This window comes from Emys orbicularis, chromosome 7 (genome assembly GCF_028017835.1).
Source record: "Emys orbicularis isolate rEmyOrb1 chromosome 7, rEmyOrb1.hap1, whole genome shotgun sequence".
NCBI classification, from domain to species: domain Eukaryota; kingdom Metazoa; phylum Chordata; order Testudines; family Emydidae; genus Emys; species Emys orbicularis.
Genome location: NC_088689.1, coordinates 108,965,405 through 108,981,534, shown reverse-complemented (window position 1 = coordinate 108,981,534; position 16,130 = coordinate 108,965,405). Strand labels below are relative to the sequence as shown.

Here is a 16,130-nt window from a genome sequence, read left to right as displayed (position 1 = left end):
AAAAGCTTTGTTCCATGTAGGTACAGTGAATGGCAGTTAACTCTCCACTCCCCAGGTGTTTCAAAATAGAAGCATCGCTCATTCAGTTACGGGGAAGAGCCCCTTGCCTCTGTTCCTATAGGGAAGAGCTGAGCTTCTGTAAAGGGCTGTAGCAGTGAGCGAGAGAGCTGTATAAGGCTCATGTGAGTGAGTTGAATTATATGTGTAACATGCCCCTGTACAACGTAGTGTGCTCCTAGGAGAGAGAGAGAATATATATAGAGAGAGAGAGAGTGTCAGTGTCAGTGAGTCAGACCTGGGGTGAAATCCTGGCCCTGTTGAAGTCAATGGAAAAACTCCGATAGACTTCAGTGGAGCCAGGCTTTTACCCCGAGTGTTTAAAATTATGCCTCCTCTCCAGGAAGGGTGTTTAACAAGAATTCAGTGTTTGTCGATCGATTTCAGCCTGCAAGGCAGGACATCCCCTTATTATTTATTTATTTAGTCATTGACCACAGTGTGCCACAGGCCCTGCAGACAAATGAAAACAGCCATGTTCCCTTCCCTGAATACCCCCCAGTCTAATGGTAGTTGCAGCACAGCAGATAATACAAGCAATTGGGGTGGGGAAAAGGAAGGGGAGGGTTACAATCATAAGGTCATGCAGTTACTTTGGTTTGCTGTATACATCTCCTGGGGATCCACCAGTAGAGGTATACACACATGCAGAGGATGTGTCTCTCTCACCCCCACAGAGTAAATAATGACTGGTATCTTCTCTAACCTGGTGTGATGAAGGTAGTTACCTCATATTCAGAGTACTGGGCACTTCTTAGCCTGGTTAGGAGATTCCACCGACACCGAGTCCCTTCAGGACAAACGGAATTTTTAAGGTTCCAGGACTGCAGGTTTATATCTGACCGAAGATGCTTCTGTGCTTAATAAAGAGCAGGCAGGGGCACACTTTGGTGGGGCTGGGCAGTAAGTGAATGCATTAACAGAACTGTTACCCTGCTAAGCCACCCTCTCGAGGGAAGCCCCAGGTTGGTAATGTCTAGAACCACAGGTTCAACACTGCCTGGGTCAGCTCAGCCATTCATCCTTCTCATACATAACTGAGCTTTGTGCAGTTGAGGGAAGCTCTTAAAACTGTCAGTCTCTGTAACATGCACCAAGATGCCCTGGCTTAAGTTGGAGCCTTTGGATAAACTGTTCCCTCCCGCTGTTCAAAGTGGTGACGCAACCTGCCCTAGAGGTGGTGCATTTCAGAGGTGCTGTCTCTGTGCAGCATGGGAAGCCCTTTGAGACAGAGGACCCTCTAGGGATGTAACATATGGTGGTATTATTTAGAAAATGGGTAGGACTGCAGAAGCAATCTAGCTTATGTTTCCAACCTGTCTAGGTTATCGGACAACCACCACATGGGGCTCTGAACTTGATGGCTGCATCAGCCTCTCTTCAGATCCATTGGCCCAAGAGAAACTGCGTTGCATTTTTATCCCTTCTCTGCTTATTTGTCATTTAGCATAAATCTGACTTAAAACGAATGTAGAAAAACCAAACACACAAGCTCCCAGAACATGAGCCTTCTTATGGGCTGAGGATTTTAAATGTTGCCACTGCATTCATGCAGTGTAGTCGTAGCCATGTTGGTCCCAGGATATTGGAGAGACAAGGTGGGCGAGGTAATATCTGTTATTGGACCAATGTCTGTTGGTGAAAGAGACAAGCTTTTGAGCCACACAGTCTTCTTTGGGTCCACTGCAGTCAGGCAACTTTGGCCCCAGCCACATTGCGTCTGATAAATTCAGTGGGGCCAGATCCTCAGCTGAGGTAGATCGGCCTAGTTCCCTTGAAGTCCATGGAGCTGTGCTGGGGTAAGTGCCTGGGGCACCACTGACCTCAGCAGAGTGACACTGCTCTACACTAGCTGAGTCCGGAGGTGAACTTGTATCTGTGTAGCTTCTTGTGTATGTTTCTTAAACAGCCATGATTGTTTTTGTCCTAAGCTAACAGTGCCCTCAGCCTGAGGGGGAAGAGGGGGCTATTTCAGAGACTGCATCAGGAAGCTAGATGGGCTGATCTGGTTTGACAGGAGGCAGGTTACTGGGTTAGATGGTCTTGTTGGTCTGACCCAGTACAGCTGTGCCTGGAGCAACAGAACCTGTGGCAAGATCAAAACCCCTGTGTCTCATTTCATCAGTTCCCACTACTGCCTCTCACTCTGTTATTCTGACATGGGTCTCCCTGTCATTGTGTAGGGACCTTGTGCCTCTGCCTTGTTTCATCAGAGGAGCCCACCGCTGAGGGTCTCACCTCAACCTCCTTGGTGGAGTTTACAATGATGTCCCATCTGGAGCTACTGGATTCCAGCGAGCAAAGCAACCTGGAGGCCACGGAGCCTGACCCCGTCCTCAGTGCCCTGCATGCCTCCGCGGGATCAGGCTTTGCTAGTGAGGAGAATGAGGAGTCCAAGATCCTACAGCCCCCCCAGTACTTCTGGGAAGATGGGGGAGATCTCAATGATTCCAGCCTGGATCTGGGACCAGCAACAGGTAGGTTATTTTTATCCCTTTCTTCCCTTCCTTCCTCCGGGGGAGACTCTGTTCTCTTCCCTTGACATGATTCTTGCTAAGAGGAGCTGGGATTAAGCATCAACTCTGTTATCTCACCTCAGTATCTGATGTGTCCCTAGGGAACCCTGGGCACGGGCGGATATTAAAAAACTGGGTACATCTGGATCATTATTCACAAGCTGAGGAAAGAATCACTTTTACCTCTGTCTCTTGCTCACCTCATCTCCCCCTTTCTGTCTCTGTCCTCTTATTCTCCCTTCAACCACTTTTCTCTCTTTTCCCTTGCCACTGTGAACTAAACTAAGTGCAATCTAGTCCTCTGAGCATAAGCCTTGAGGAATCCAGGCAGGGCCCTGGGTTTGAGTCCCAGCTGAACTCACTAGGCCCAATTCTAAGCCTTGACTTCAGTAGTAGTTTGGCCAGAGTATGGGCTGGCTGTGTCCTGTCAAGTAACTCAACCAACTTTCTTGGGCAGCCTGTCAGGCTAGCTGGAAAACTGGGACAAAAAGCAAGGACCCTCTGACTGTAACTGGGTGCCATGTCTGAGCTGAAGTTCCTCTGGAGAATGTAATATACACAGTCTCTCCCACTTCCCCCCATACCAGACCCACTGGAACCCACTGCTGTGCCTGGGCTGAGCCTCCCCTGGAGAACATAAATCTATACACGCCCCTCCCTTCCTCCCAGGCCCACTGGAACCCACTGCTGCATCCAAGCTGAGCTTCCTCTCTGTTGACTTTACAAAAATCAAGTTGAAACTAACCTGCCTGTGTTTGTCTATGTAAATATGGCTCCTGCTTTAGCCCCCTCCTCAATCTCCCTGAGCTTCTTAGCAGAAGATGACTTAACTTTTGAGACGCCCACTGGGAGAGGGACGGGATAGGGAGGGGGAGTGTTTTGCAGGCTTTCCTATAGCTTATGAGATTATCCCACATGATCCTGCTCTAAATTCCAGGCTGGGTATGTTTAAATACAGTGCAGGAGACTGACCTTCAGCCCCCCACCACATCCTGTGTCGTCAACTCTTTCTCAGTAGGCACTTTCCTGGCTTGATTGAGGTCTGGAATTAGAAAGCTGAAGTCTTTCTAGTCTTCTCTTTGCACTGATTCCTCTGACCTTAAAAAGACGTGCGCTTCTACTGGGATGAGGGTGGAGCAAGCACCAGCAGCAATCTAATTTACAGTAGTACAACACATTTTTGCCAGTACACACACGTGCTCATACTCTTGCTCTTGCATGCACTGTACTAGACTCTATGCTCCTTGGGGCATGGATGTCATTGTCTTAGGACTTGAAATCACCATGGTCACTAATTGTGCTCTGTACACATCCTAGTCTCACACATGGTGACACACACAGAGTCACAGGCACTCCTACACATCACACACTGTACATGTACACTCCCCCTCTGACACTCATGGATCATGCAGATGCTCCTCAGGCACTTGTGCTCATGGTGAGGTACACAAAAGTTTACACTCCACCGCCCCATCTCTTGTATGCTCAGCCCCCAGCCTCTCACATGTATAGAGAACACGCTTCGTCGTCACTCAGAAGCACTTTCACACATGTGTAAGCATGCACAATAGCTTCACACACACACACATACCCCTCACACCCCCATTGGCTTGTATATCTAGCCAAAGAATCTCACCTCCTCATCACACTTGCACATTAACAGCAATAAACACAGAGCACCAAAAACAGCCACATCCCATGCACACACTCATCATGCAGAGCACACCCGCCTCTTCCCACTCTCGCACACAGAGTCTCTCACATGCTCTCTCTTTGCTCTCCTTTACACACACACGTCCTTATCGACTCACCACCAAACAGCTGCAGTACTTCTGAGGGCTGGCCTTCTGCCAGCCACTGCTCTGTGCAGCTCGCATCTCAGAACCTCAGTTAATACAACTCCTTGAATTATTCAACAGCTCGGGACTCTTTTCTATTTAAAATTTAATTAGAAACCTGGCGTGTGTCATTTCATAATAAAGGATATAGTAATAGCGTCCCTAAAACGGAAAGCTTTCCCCAATCACACTTGGCCTACAAGTCTATGATATACATGCCACATGTGTGATGGAAGTGCCATGTGATTCCCTATGGAACTGTGTAACCAATTGCATTTATTATGTTACTTCTAACATACCAACCCATGAGTGATGGATTGTTATTGTTTTTTTAAACCAACCTGCCAGAGAAATGTTTGTTTCATTCACCAAATGTAAAATTTCCTCCCAAAATTACAGTGGAGTAAGGCCCATTTCTGGAGCAGTGACTGGTCTGAGGTCTAGTATCAATCAAGGCTAGAAATGGGTCAGAGATACTATTTGAAAGGAATGATTCCCAGCTTTGTAACAGGACACATAACATTTGCTTCTTTCACTGTAAAGTGTAAAGATATTGGGCCTCAAATTAACAGTCTGATATAGGTGAGATTTCTAAAGATTTCAAAGCTGTGTTAATTTTTTCCCTCTGAAGTCTGTAGACTTGGACTCAGCTCAGCCTTTTTGTGGCTTTGCAGGTGGGGGATACAAAATGTAATCCCAATACATTTCTTTGTAATGTTCTCAAACTTTCCTAAAATATGTGTGCTTTTCGTGGCAAACACGTGACATGTAGAGAACACCTGGTACTTGTTTGGGACGGCTGGCATCACTCAGCTTGTGGCTTTGTCTCTCCTGAGTAACACGCTCCTGCTGATAAAATCTTCATGCCATACCCCAATATATTTACATCGGCTTCAGTGGGTCCCTGCCTGAGTAAGGACCTCAGGATTTGTCTCATACTGTCTTGGATTTGTATCCATTTTATCCATGCTCCTCCTCCATGACTGTGCATTGAAATACACAGTCCTCCACACTAGCCCATTGGCACCCCCCTGTGTTTTCTATATATGCACATCCATTACCCATCAGTTACTCAGTATTCGACTCTACAAGATAAATTCATGGGGCTTGGCACAGGGGTTTCTGTGGTGGTCAAGGTGGGCGTTGGAATGCTTTTTCCTTAGGACAAGGAGTGGCAGCTGAGTTGCTGTACAGCTACGACTGGAGCAATTGCACAGGAGGGTTTGACTGGCAGATTCACATATTTGTGGACCCATTAGGCGTGCCCCTAACTCTTCCTTGCCCTGCTTTCAAAACCCCCTCCACGTACATGCATTGAGGCAAATGGCCTGCAGAGCACGGGGGGTGGGGAAGGGGGCATGATTTCTCTGAATCCAGCCTTCCTGCACAGTGGAGCAACATCCGTGCCCTTGCCTGTTGGGCTGTGCATGAGATGGGGTTTAGGATTTACACCATTGCAGCAGCCCTGCAGTGGCTGGAGTCTCAGCCCACAGCACCAAAAGTGTCACCCCTTTAGCCTTTGCTTAGTGGGTTGGCAGGTACGCTGGGGAGCACAGAGGTGTCTGGGGGCTAGTGCAGGGGCATGGATCAGTGTGAAGGTATTTCATTGCATATGCGTGTGTGTGTGTGAGGGCCAGCGCTAATTATCTGACTTAGTTTGAAAACCCCACAGAGGATGTGCAGAAAAAAGTAAAGAGAATTTGTAATATATCAGTGCCTCACTGAGGACTGGGGAATATTTCAACGCAGGGTGTTTGGAGACTGAGTCCAGAGTTTCCTGCTTCTCCCAAATGCAGAATGAGTCTCTTCCTGCTGGAATGGTGGCTGTAAATTGGTCTCCAAGGCGTGATTAAATGATTCTGAATGTCTTGGGAAGCATTGGGGTCTTCCTATGATATTAGGGTGACTGATATGTATATGCAGTAGAACATATAGCATCCCAGCCAGAGGATGAGTACACCCAAGGCCTAAAGTTATTGGCACTTCGGTCACTGACTTCAATGGGAACAGGATCTGACCTTTGAAGTTTAAAACTCTCCCTCGAGGATGATGTGCTTGGCCTTTTTCTCTGTCTTTGTTTCTGAATGCAGCTGATACTCTGGCCCAGGGAAGAAGAAGTCAGTGCTGTGCGTGAGAGTCACATTGCAGGGCTGACCAAGGACCAGAGCAGAGACTTGGAGGCAGATCACCCCTGGGGTGGATTACTTAAGGAGAGCAGATGTTAGCATACAAGGAGGGACCAGTGGAGGAAGAGTCAGGGCAGGGCTAGTGCTCAAGTCAGAAAGATAGACGAGGGAGGAGGAGCCCCTGTAATGTTGGAGCTTCCTTCTTGATGTCAGCAGCAAAGCACAGTATTGATTTGCTCCTGTTGTAAGCATGGGGAGGTGAATGGACTGTGCTGTGTTCCACATGGCATGTGTATATACGACAATTTCCTGTAATGTCCTGGACAAACCCTATTGAACTAAGATTAAGTGTTTTATGAGTTCATTGTATTAAAAATGCAAATGTTTCTGTATTATTGTAGGATTGTGTGTAATGTCTCTAGGGTGGAGGCATGACTAATGTAACCCTGGGAAGTGTTATGAGCTTCAAAGGACTCTTTTAAACAATATGCCAGATGAGAATGAACTTTTAGTTGAGTGGGTTTCCTACAACATACTTGAGAGGAGAGGAAGGCAAAGTCCCACTTCCGGACCCTGAGGAGAAATCCATTGTCTGCTCATCATCTGTTCCCGGGGTCCCAAGATCAAAGACTCCAATTGTATGAAGGAGCAACTCACAGATGCATGGGTGTTCTTGTTCTGAGCAAAAGGTGTTATGAACTTGTAACCACAGAAAAAACCCTGGGTGGGGCTTGAAGGACTGATCACCTCCCAGAGCCCATCTTGGAGTTGGGGGGTGACCTCTGGTAAGCTTATTAGTATTCATGTAGGTTCTTTTATTGTTTTAATATATAATGCTTTTACCTTATGAATAAATGTGCTTGCTTAGAAAGGGCTGTGTGGTACCTTCTAAATGTGGGCAATTATGCTGCTTATTGCCTCTGAGGAGAAAGCAAAGCAGACCTGCTTAGGCAGTTTGACTTGCAGGGGAATGCACAGTTTCGCAGAGAATTGTGCTGCTTGGAAAAACTGTGATCAGGAGGGAGAGATGCAGGTCTCTGCCCAAGACAGGTGATGGCAGAGAAGCTGGAAGCCTAGAGTGGTTGCCCTTGCTGGACCACAGAGAGGAGCACAGGCGCAGTTGCTCTGAATTATGACAGCATGTTGCAGACTAAAGGACCAGGAGGCATGGCCTCCCTCCCCAGATGTCCTCAACTGCCTCCTGGTCACCTCCATTGGTCAGGTTAATGCTAGATGACCTGGTATCCCCAAAGCTCATGAGGAAAGCTGTTCAAATTGTCGTTTGGGTTTGACTTTTTCATTTCTCCTTTGCAGTAAAATTGGATTGAGTGACTCCTGCAGGCACTTGCAGCAGGGTCCCAAATGACTTCTATCCCCTCCTGTTTCCTCCTAAGGCATTGCATCTCCATGGCAAGCAATGGGGTTTCCTCGCTAACTTAAGAGAAAGAAGAATGGGGTCTGCTTTAAAAAAAAAGGCTTCAGCTCCATCCCTGGTGTAACCCCACTGACCTCTCTGACTTCATTGACACCAGTAGAGTTGCACTGGGTCATATCCATCCCTGGTGTGTCTGCCTGGATCACAAATCGATATGTTCTTCTTAGGCTCAATCAGAATCAGTCCCACTGCCCTTCCTGTTGATTTTTTCCCCGGTGGTGGGAAGTGTAGGCCTCTAAAATCCTCCACTTACCCCGTTTGTTCCTCTCCCACCAAGGCTCCAGTTTGGGCCAACCCAACCTTCTGGCTCAGGGACAGCTCTGTGCTCCCCGGCTGCCGAGCGGCAAAATCTGTTCCGAGAAGGGTCGCTTAACATGTTAGCGTACGTTAAACCAGGACGTAAACAAGCGGCATCCCGGAGCTGAGTGCAGGCAGGAGGCTGTTCAGCGCTAAGCCTCTTACACATGGTCTTTACCAGGTGCTTCATTGCATTAATGCCTTGGCTGAAGATGGGATTAAGAACTGTAGATTTGCTGTCAGTCTGGAACGGGAGGTGGCTCATTTCAATGAGCCTGGTGCCTGGAGGGGAGAGGAGGGGATAGCTGTGGCGGAGGGCAATTAATGCTCTCAGGAGAAAGGGGGCTCTTAATAAAAGGGCGATGAGGTGGGAAAGACCTTAATTCACTGATTGTTTAGTTGGAATTTATAATTGTAATACAGTGTCCAGCCTGTCTCTCCTGTTACCCCAGCATCTTCTCTCTCTAGGAATGGTCTCTGTTAAGCAGGGAATACGTGGGAAATTAGAAAGGGTTTTTTAAAGTGCCATATGCCCTGTAATGAACCACAGCTGCATGTATAAAGACCTGATGGTCCTCAGCAGTGATCAAAACTGGGACCCTTAAGCAGGGAAGATTCCTCTGTCAAGGGTGGGAGCCAGTTAGGAAGACTGGGCAGAGAAATCTTGTGTTTTGAATTTCGGTAATAAACCAGACTCCTTTCTTGTAATGGAAAAGCATTCACACCAAGTACATACACAAGAGAAGTGCCAAAAAGAGGACGGGGATTTGGAAATGGGGTCACCCTTTCTAGCATACTCAGGGCTCCCCAGCCAGCAAGCCAGAATCTTTAGCCAGGTTCTTTGAATATTAACCTGATTCTGAACAAGTGATGTACGGTGTAGTGTGTTAATGTTGTATTGTAACCTTGCCCTAGTAAAAAGTTTCAGCAAAATAAACCAAACTCCTAAAAGGGGAGAGTGACTGAGAAAGCACCTGCTGTGTGAAGCTTTCTTAACTGGGGAAGAAGGTGAAATTGAGGCAGCAGCAGGGCCCCAAGCCAGACTGGGTAAGTCCTGCTACCTGGAGATGTTAGCATCCTCATACTGGAGTTGCAGACCACTCCACATGCTGTCCTCTTGTGCCGTTCTCCTCTGGGATACAGGTGGGGGGTCCCATGCAGGCTGAAAACCAGCAGGCTTCTGGGCTGCTGCCTTTTTCTGTCACTCACCCTGCTGTGCTGCTCTACTGTCTCTTAAATCTTCATTACTGGTAAATGTAGTAGATCCTTCCACAAGGAAAAACTCATCTTTGAACATGGCCCATATGTACCCAGGTCTGATCTAATCTACCACCGACTTCAATGGAATGCCCATAGAGCAGAGCAGCACAGTCGGTAGAACGGAGATCTAGCTGTGAAGGGGTTAATGATGAGACTGCAGCTTGCTCACTTCTGACCTCTTCTCTTCCCCTCTCTCTTGCATCCTTCTATTCCATAAACAGGTCTCCACTTCCCTGTTGAAATATGATCCACTCATAAACCAGCCTGACGAATCTGGCATTGCAGCCAGCTACCTAATACCCATCCTGTTAACATAATACCCAGCACCTCCTCGCCAGGGCGAGTGCAAGTAACTTGAGTCAATCTGGACTTCATATTCCATGATGCAGGGTGACAGGATGCAGTTACTGTAGAAATCTCAGTAGTACTCTGGCGGGGGCAGGGGCAGTCTAGCAGCTCGGCACACTGGGGAGGTGGACAAGATATCACCTGACAGTTCTATTGAATCCAAGTTCTGTGACTCAGACTACAAGAGAAGGTGATCTTGAGTCTCAGCTTGAGGTGCCTTACAGGGACCTAATTAATAGATTCATAGATTCTAGGACTGGAAGGGACCTCGAGAGGTCATCCAGTCCAGTCCCCTGCCCTCATGGCAGGACCAAATACTGTCTAGACCATCCCGGATAGACATTTATCTAACCTACTCTTAAATAGCTCCAGAGATGGAGATTCCACAACCTCCCTAGGTAGTTTATTGCAGTGTTTAACCACCCTGACAGTTAGGAACTTTTTCCTAATGTCCAACCTAAACCTCCCTTGCTGCAGTTTAAGCGCATTGCTTCTTGTTCTATCCTTAGAGGCTAAGGTGAACAAGTTTTCTCCCTCCTCCTTATGACACCCTTTTAGATACCTGAGAACTGCTATCATGTCCCCTCTCAGTCTTCTCTTTTCCAAACTAAACAAACCCAATTCTTTCAGCCTTCCTTCATAGGTCATGTTCTCAAGTCCTTTAATCATTTTTGTTGCTCTTCTCTGGACCCTCTCCAATTTCTCCACATCTTTCTTGAAATGCGGTGCCCAGAACTGGACACAATACTCCAGTTGAGGCCTAACCAGCGCAGAGTAGAGCGGAAGAATGACTTCTCGTGTCTTGCTCACAACACACCTGTCAATGCATCCCAGAATCATGTTTGCTTTTTTTGCAACAGCACCACACTGTTGACTCATATTTAGCTTGTGGTCCACTATAACCCCTAGATCCCTTTCTGCCGTACTCCTTCCTAGACAGTCTCTTCCCATTCTGTATGTGTGGTTGTTTCCCCACTTTGAACTTTAGGGTACAAATGTGGGGGCCTGCATGAAAACTTCTAAGCTTAACTACCAGCTTAGATCTGGTCCGCTGCCACCATCCCAAAGCTAATTCCCTTCCCTGGGTAGCCTTGAGAGACATTCACCAATTTCCTGGTGAATACAGATCCAAACCCCTTGGATCTTAAAACAAGGAGAAATTAACCATCCCCCCTCCTTCCTTCCACCAACTCCTGGTGAATACAGTTCCAACCCCCTTGGATCTTAAAACAAGGAGAAATTAACCATCCCCCCTCCTTCCTTCCACCAACTCCTGGTGAATACAGATCCAACCCCCTTGGATCTAAAAATAAGGAAAAATCAATCAGGTTCTTAAAAAGAAGGCTTTTAATTAAAGAAAAAGGTAAAAATCATCTCTGTAAAATCAGTATGGAAAATAACTTTACAGGGTAATCAAACTTAAAGAGCTCAGAGGATCCCCTCTAGCCTCAGGTTCAAAATACAGCAAACAGAGATAAACACTCTAGTAAAAGGTACATTTACAGGTTGAGAAAACAAAGGAAAACTAACCTGCCTTGCCTGGCAGTTTACTTACAAGTTTGAAATATGAGAGACTTGTTTAGAAATATGTGGAGAACCTGGATTGATGTCTGGTCCCTCTCAGTCCCAAGAGTGAACAACAACCAAAACAAAGAGCACAAACAAAAGCCTTCCCCCCCCCCCCCCCCCAAGATTTGAAAGTATCTTGTCCCCTTATTGGTCCTTTGGGTCAGGTGTCAGCCAGGTTACCCGAGCTTCTTAACCCTTTACAGGTAAAAGGATTTTGGAGTCTCTGGCCAGGAGGGGTTTTATAGTACTGTACACAGGAGAGCTGTTACCCTTCCCTTTATAGTTATGACACCCCTAGATCCCTTTCTGCCGTACTCCTTCCTAGACAGTCTCTTCCCATTCTGTATGTGTGAAACTGATTGTTCCTTCCTAAGTGGAGCACTTTGCATTTGTATTTGTTAAACTTCATCCTGTTTACCCCAGACCATTTCTCCAATTTGTCCAGATCATTTTGAATTATGACCCTATCCTCCAAAGCAGTTGCAATCCCTCCCAATTTGGTATCATCTGCAAACTTAATAAGCGTACTTTCTATGCCAATATCTAAGTTGTTGATGAAGATATTGAACAGAGCCGGTCCCAAAACAGACCCCTGCAGAACCCCACTTCTTATACCTTTCCAGCAGGATTGGGAACCATTAATAACTACTCTTTGAGTACGGTTATCCAGCCAGTTATGCACCCACCTTATAGTAGCCCCATCTAAGTTGTATTTGCCTAGTTTATCGATAAGAATATCATGCGAGACCATATCAAATGCCTTACTAAAGTCTAGGTATACCACATCCACCGCTTCTCCCTTATCCACAAGACTCGTTATCCTATCAAAGAAAGCGATCAGATTGGTTTGACATGATTTGTTCTTTACAAATCCATGCTGGCTATTCCCTATCACCTTACCACCTTCCAAGTGTTTGCAGATGATTTCCTTAATTACTTGCTCCATTATCTTCCCTGGCACAGAAGTTAAACTAACTGGTCTGTAGTTTCCTGGGTCGTTTTTATTTCCCTTTTTATAGATGGGCACTATATTTGCCCTTTTCCAGTCTTCTGGAATCTCTCCTGTCTCCCATGATTTTCCAAAGATAATAGCTAGAGGCTCAGATACCTCCTCGAGTATTCTAGGATGCATTTCATCAGGCCCTGGTGACTTGCAGACATCTAACTTTTCTAAATGATTTTTAACTTGTTCTTTTTTTATTTTATCTTCTAAACATACCCCCTTCCCATTAGCATTCACTATGTTAGTCATTCCTTCAGACTTCTCAGTGAAGACCGAAACAAAGAAGTCATTAAGCATCTCTGCCATTTCCAAGTTTCCTGTTACTGTATCTCCCTCCTCACTGAGCAGTGGGCCTACCCTGTCCTTGGTCTTCCTCTTGCTTCTAATGTATTGATAAAAAAACTTCTTGTTTCCCCTTATTCCCGTAGCCAGTTTGAGTTCATTTTATGCCTTTGCCTTTCTAATCTTGCCCCTGCATTCCTGTGCTGTTTGTCTATATTCATCCTTTGTAATCTGTCCTAGTTTCCATTTTTTATATGACTCCTTTTTATTTTTTAGATCATGCAAGATCTCGTGGTTAAGCCAAGGAGGTCTTTTGCCACATTTCCTATCTTTCCTACTCAGCGGAATAGCTTGCTTTTGGGCCCTTAATAGTATCCCTTTGAAAAACTGCCAACTCTCCTCAGTTGTTTTTCCCCTCAGTTTTGATTCCCATGGAACCTTACCTATCAGCTCTGAGTTTACCAAAATCCGCCTTCCTGAAATCCATTGTCTCTATTTTGCTGTACTCCCTTCTACCCTTCCTTAGAATTGTGAACTCTATGATTTCATGATCACTTTCACCCAAGCTGCCTTCTACTTTCAAATTCTCAACGAGTTCCTCCCTATTTGTTAAAATCAAGTCTAGATGTTCAGAAAGTGCTGGACACCTGCCCTCTAAAAAATCAGACTCCTTTGAAGTGCTTCAGGTGGGGAACTTAAAATCAATAGTTGTTTTTGAAGATCTAGGTCCTGATGTACACTAACTAGAGAGGCTGAACCATCACTCCAGATCCCTGAACTCTGGAGGTGTCTGAATCCCGATTGGGATCTGGATTCTGCAAATATCTTTATAATGGGCAAAACCAGTGCCTGCCAGATCTAAAAACCCCTGAACTTAGGGGCAGTCCAAGGCCAGATCTGAATTTTGCTCATCTGTAAAGTAACTGGTAGAACAGAGTTCTTTGCAGGATTTTAGGGACATTTAGGTTTTAATCCATGCCAGGTTCTTGCTGGGCCAGACATGTAGTAGGACCCTGGGCTTAGTGTGCAGGGAGGTGGTGCTGGTGGGGAGTGGAAATGTTAAATTGATTAGCACTGAGCCTGAGGACTCCTGCCTCTGCTTCCATCTCACTGACTCACTGCTGGAGAGAAGCAGCTCAGGTTTCAGTTGTAGGCTGCCCTGTAAACAGGAGCCTGCTGGGAGGTGCAGGATCAGTTCTCTCTCAGCTTTGATCTCGGTGGTGAGACAGGAGGCTGCAATCCATCAGCTTCCCTGAGGGCTCGCTCACCCTGAGTGCTCTCTGTTCAGAGGATAGCAGGCAGGCTGACTCAGGTGGGAGGTTTAACCCTTAGGGAACTGGCTAATTCCCAGGTGCTCTAACAGTTTAAGAAAAGGTCAGTTGCAGGTTTCAAGGGAGGCTGATGTGCCAGGAGGGTTTCCAGCTGTCAGGGAATAGTGCTCTTGCTTGCTACTTGGCCAGTTCCAGCCCTGTGCAAGGAATCTGCCTGCTTTCCTGCTGCGTGTCTTCGTAGTCCAGTGTCCCATCTCTGACAGTGCCCAATGCCTTACGCTTCGGGGGAGACCAGTCCTCCCCTCCACACTCATAGTGCATCTGTGCAGGCGCAATTCCTACAGTTCTCAATGGGGCTACTGTATGAAATGCAAATGCCAAGCGTTTCAATGGAAGCGGAAGCCCGAGAGCCTGGTGAGGTGCGCTAGTTCTCCCCCGCCTAGTGCCCTCAATCCCATGAGGGATTTCACTCTATATGCATCCCATGAGGTTTTTCACTCTATATGCATCCGAAGAAGTGGGTTGTAGCCCACGAAAGCTTATGCTCTAATAAATTTGTTAGTCTCTAAGGTGCCACAAGTACTCCTGTTCTCAATCCCATGGTCATTCCTGCCATTAACCAGCCTCTGGCTAGTGAGGCAGTGGCTGCTGCATATCTTCAGACAGGAGGATGACGACAGGGCACTTGGAAAGGCTGGTGCCAGACTGCAGCCAGGGAGAGGTTTTCTCTGCCTGGGCATTAGCTCACTGCTTTTGCAGCCACCTTGGATGACAGGGCATAACCTCTTTGCTAGCCAAAGAGCGGTGGTGGAGAGCTTCAGGTGGCAACTGTCTCCTTTGGCCCTTGGAACTCTTGAGACTATCGATCCCGTTTCAGGGGTTTTAGAGCACGTTTGCTAGTGAAGAGGCACTTGCCCAGTAACATGGATTTATGCCATATGCCCTTCAGAGCTCGGATTGAGCCTAAGAGCCCCAGGTGGCCCAAGTGACAATAGATCCCGGTGCCCCGTTTGGGGCCAGAGGTGGGAGAGGCCCCATGGGAGCCCAGTTAACAGCACCCTGGAGGAGCTTGACAGGCTCCGGTTTCACTTTGAAGGAAAGCATCAGTAGAAAGTCACCAGCTCCCTGTCACAGCCATCACAGGCATATAAAGCAGCCTTAGGGAGAGCTGGGGGCTGATTTTAATATAAAGCTACTGATGTGGGAGAGTCATGTAAATCAACCACCAGCTGGGTAGGAATTTGTCTGTGACACGTTTGTGGTCACCGTTAGGGGTGAAAGGATCAACTTGCTTCCTGCTTTGGGACTATGGGGGTTGAGACCGATGAGTTGCTCTGGCAGCATGGAGAGGTTTACCTGCTATGGAGTATCCAAGCGACTCTTGCTGACAACACACTCTCCCCACCCCCGCTCTCACCCCCCAACTGAGCTCCAGACACAGCAGCAGTAAGCGGCGGTTTGGGGACGGGTGTCATTCGGAGGCTCCTCTCACGGACGCGCACTGTAAGGCATCCAGACGGCTGCCTCCCACCGTGCTTAATGAAGCATCCACTTTGGCAGCCAGGCAAGAACACGGGCTTGGGGATGTCGGACAATCGCTTATTTATTTATGAAGAATAACCACAGCCCAGGGAGGTGGGAGGGCCGGTGTTTTCTGGCTGCAGCAAGACCGCTTTCTGGCTCCCAGCGTGCACTGCGCTAGGCGTGGGGGAAAGGGGACTTATTCAGGAGGGGGGCCCAGTACTCAGCAGCATTGTTATTGGCAGCTACGTGATAAGGATGGTGGGTCTCCATTGGCATCAGGGATGAGTGTGGCTGGAGCATGTGGCCTGTCAATTGTCAGTAGCTGATCTTGCTGTTACTGTGTCAGTCCAGGACATCTTATAGGTCCTTGCTGGGCTTCCAAGAGGAGCCACTGACTGGTCTGATTTTCCTGCTGTGAGGCCTAGTGCTCCCTCGCCCTGATATTCCACAAGCTGCTGGATTCCCCTCAAAACCCCACACATGCTGGCCTTCCAGAACAGCACCATGCTGCAGTTAGTGAGCCTTTGGTTGGGGATGTGTGGATTTAGCTCAGTCCCTGTTTCTGTCCTTTATTCCCTACGGCTAAACAGCTTCTTCAATAACC

At 47.3% G+C, this 16,130-nt stretch overlaps 1 protein-coding gene across 1 annotated transcript in view; it reads left to right on the top strand.

Moving 5' to 3' along the window:
• The first annotated feature begins 1,840 nt into the window (after window positions 1–1,840).
• Window positions 1,841–16,130, top strand: part of PODXL2 (podocalyxin like 2) — a 29,078-nt gene continuing 14,788 nt past the window's right edge. Inside the window, exons 1-2 of the mRNA XM_065408258.1 lie at window positions 1,841–1,856; window positions 2,241–2,534. Of these exons, the coding sequence (XP_065264330.1) occupies window positions 1,841–1,856; window positions 2,241–2,534 (310 nt within the window). The remainder of the gene's footprint in view (window positions 1,857–2,240; window positions 2,535–16,130) is intronic.